Source organism: Onthophagus taurus, chromosome 8 (assembly GCF_036711975.1).
Source record: "Onthophagus taurus isolate NC chromosome 8, IU_Otau_3.0, whole genome shotgun sequence".
NCBI lineage: Eukaryota > Metazoa > Arthropoda > Insecta > Coleoptera > Scarabaeidae > Onthophagus > Onthophagus taurus.
Genome location: NC_091973.1, coordinates 11041990 through 11044722, shown reverse-complemented (window position 1 = coordinate 11044722; position 2733 = coordinate 11041990). Strand labels below are relative to the sequence as shown.

Here is a 2733-nt window from a genome sequence, read left to right as displayed (position 1 = left end):
TTATTAAAAATTTATCTTTATTAAAAATGTATCTTTATTTAGGTTATGTTATTAAAAATTTATCTTTATATGTAACCTGTTTACCTAGATGAAAACAATTACTATGTTTATCCTTCGACGCTTCTCAATGAACTGTTAATGTTTTCGATATATCTCTTAATTTATTATTATACACAAAGGTATACGGTTTTGAGACATGTAGGTATACAAACAAGTGAGTCATAACTTACCTGCGAGATATTTTTTATTTTATTATGTAAAGGTGTACAGGTATTTAAGAATATGCGAGGAGGTTCTTGAATCGGCAAATTTTTTGGGAGGACAGGTTTGAGGAGGAGGTCAACTAACTTGTTAGTAGTAGATGAGTCATGATCCACCTGCGAGATATTTTTTAAGAGCTTCTTAATAAATTTGTCATGCGTTTTGTCTGACGTCTCACGATATAATGACATGTTAGAACATGTATAATAGATATATTCGGTAATGATGTAAAATATTACTCCCCCCACCAGCAACCTTATGTATTGCTATAAATACAAACGTTGGTCGAAGTTGTACCGCAGAGTGTTGTGCTTCAGAGTAAGGTTTTTGTGTATTTAGTACATATTAAAAATATCGTGTAGATTTTTGGTGCATTTAGTACAGAGGATTTTTAACGTAACGAGTAAGTAATTCAAATGTAATACAAGTAGATAATGTACTAATGTAAACAATAATATTGATGTTTAGTGGCAACCAGACCGAACCCCAAATGTCCAACTAAGAGAGCTGCTGTAAATTCATTTGAAAAGGGTGAAAATAAAAAACCTGCCCGAAACATCAAAATGGAGGGTAATTGTAATGAGACAACTGCAACAAATGTGTCGCTAGGAAGTGATAATCAAAGAAAAAAGGATGTGGTATTCGATGGAATTAATTTGTTGCCTTCCGACTTAGCGGAGTACGTATTTCCTAGCAATCAACAACATTATGTAGAAAATTGTGGAAAGTTACCTTTCACAAGTAACGTAGTATTAAATGAAGCAGTGAAAAATAATCTCCAAAAAGGTAATCAAGCGCCATTATTCTCCGAGAGTACATATTATTTAAATAAAAGTCGAACGAAATGGATATCGGTTGGCATGTCTGCCAATCTACATTTTGATCCGGTTATAAGATTAATGGGAAAAGGACAATGCATAACTTTTACCGAAGACGAATGGAAAAATGTGATTAATAGCAGACAATTGATTATGAATAGTTTTGTTGGTGATTTATCGACACCACCACATTTCGTTGTAAGCGGCGTGACCTGCAGCAGCCAATGGATAGAAAATGTACGAAAAGTGTTGAAAATGGAAAGGGGGTCAGAAATATTTTACCTGGCTTACGACTCGTTACACGAATTGTGGAAACTTAGCGATTTAGTTTCGAGTAGGGTAGAAGTATTAAAGTGTATGGAATATAAAAATTATTACGATAGCGTGATCGATGTGGTATCAACAATGCAAGGTGATATAAAATCGAATATATTGGTTGCTTCAAACGGTGCACCAAGTGAACATTTGTGCGTAACTAAAGAACTGCTCGTATACGGTATGGATAAGATATTACTGGATTTAGATTTGCACGCATTAATGAAGATGTGAAGTGAATAAAATGGAAAAAAAAGTGACGTTTTGCGAATCGAAAAATAGAGTGTACCGAATGCACACTTGGACGTTTGCTTACAGACAATCAAGGATAAGTGACTGGGAAGAAAAGATGTTGGACGGAATTAGATTTAAGACTAGGATAAGAAACGTAAATAAGTTATTAGAAAAATATTTAGATGTAGATTATAGATTAAACATATATCAAGAACGTTTTAGCATTGTAGAGTAATCGAAATGTTTTTAACTGAGTAACGATTAATTTTTAGGATAGGTATTAGTAGATTTAAGTGTAGCTGAATAATAATAATAATATTAATAGATTTAAGTATAAATTAAGAGCAAAACTGTTTTTGTAAAATATTTAAAAGGAATAAAAGCTTAAAGCACAACAGCAGAGCTTCATTTCTAGTTTTTAACTGTGAAGAAAAGGAAGAAGGAGTGAAATTATAAAATGAATTTGTTAGAACCTAATCGTAACAGTTATCGTTTGACAGGCAAACGAATTGGTCGAGGATTTTTTAACAAGTTGATAGATAAACTTCCGATAGAACTTCATTTGCCAGGATATAATTTTTGTGGACCGGGTACCAAGTTGGAAAAGAGATTATCGAGAGGAGATCGAGGCGTGAATCCATTAGACGAAGCGTGTAAGAAACACGATATAGCATATACGGTCAGTTCAAATTTAAAATTTAGACACGACGCAGACAGAGCATTATATAAAGCAGCGAAAGAACGAATACGAAATAAAGAGTCTACTCTTGGAGAAAAAGTGGCATCGTCCGCAGTTGCCGCCTTAATGAAAGCAAAAGTAGCGGTCGGTATGGGCGTAGGTAGAAAAAGAAATCGTACGGGTCGACGACCTTTAAAAAAAGTCCGAACGCGTGTAAAGCGTGGTGGAGCTATATCTTTTGTAGATGCACTTCGATTCGCTCGCAACGCAATATCGAGATCAGGTGCTAAGAATTTGTTGACAAACGTTAAAGCGGCGTACGGAGCTCTGAAAAAGATAAGAAAAAGAATTTCCGAACCTAGAGGTCGAGTTATTCGAATTCCGAAAACGGGAGGATTTTTACCTTTAATTCCCCTGTTCGCAGCT

At 34.6% G+C, this 2733-nt stretch overlaps 1 protein-coding gene across 1 annotated transcript; it reads left to right on the top strand.

The window, feature by feature from the left end:
• The first annotated feature begins 559 nt into the window (after window positions 1-559).
• LOC139431012 (uncharacterized) lies at window positions 560-1715 on the top strand. The gene is made up of 2 exons (XM_071198573.1): window positions 560-664; window positions 730-1715. Coding segments are annotated over exons 1-2 (900 nt in total). The 5' UTR covers window positions 560-663; the 3' UTR covers window positions 1629-1715.
• Window positions 1716-2733: the final 1018 nt, after the last annotated feature.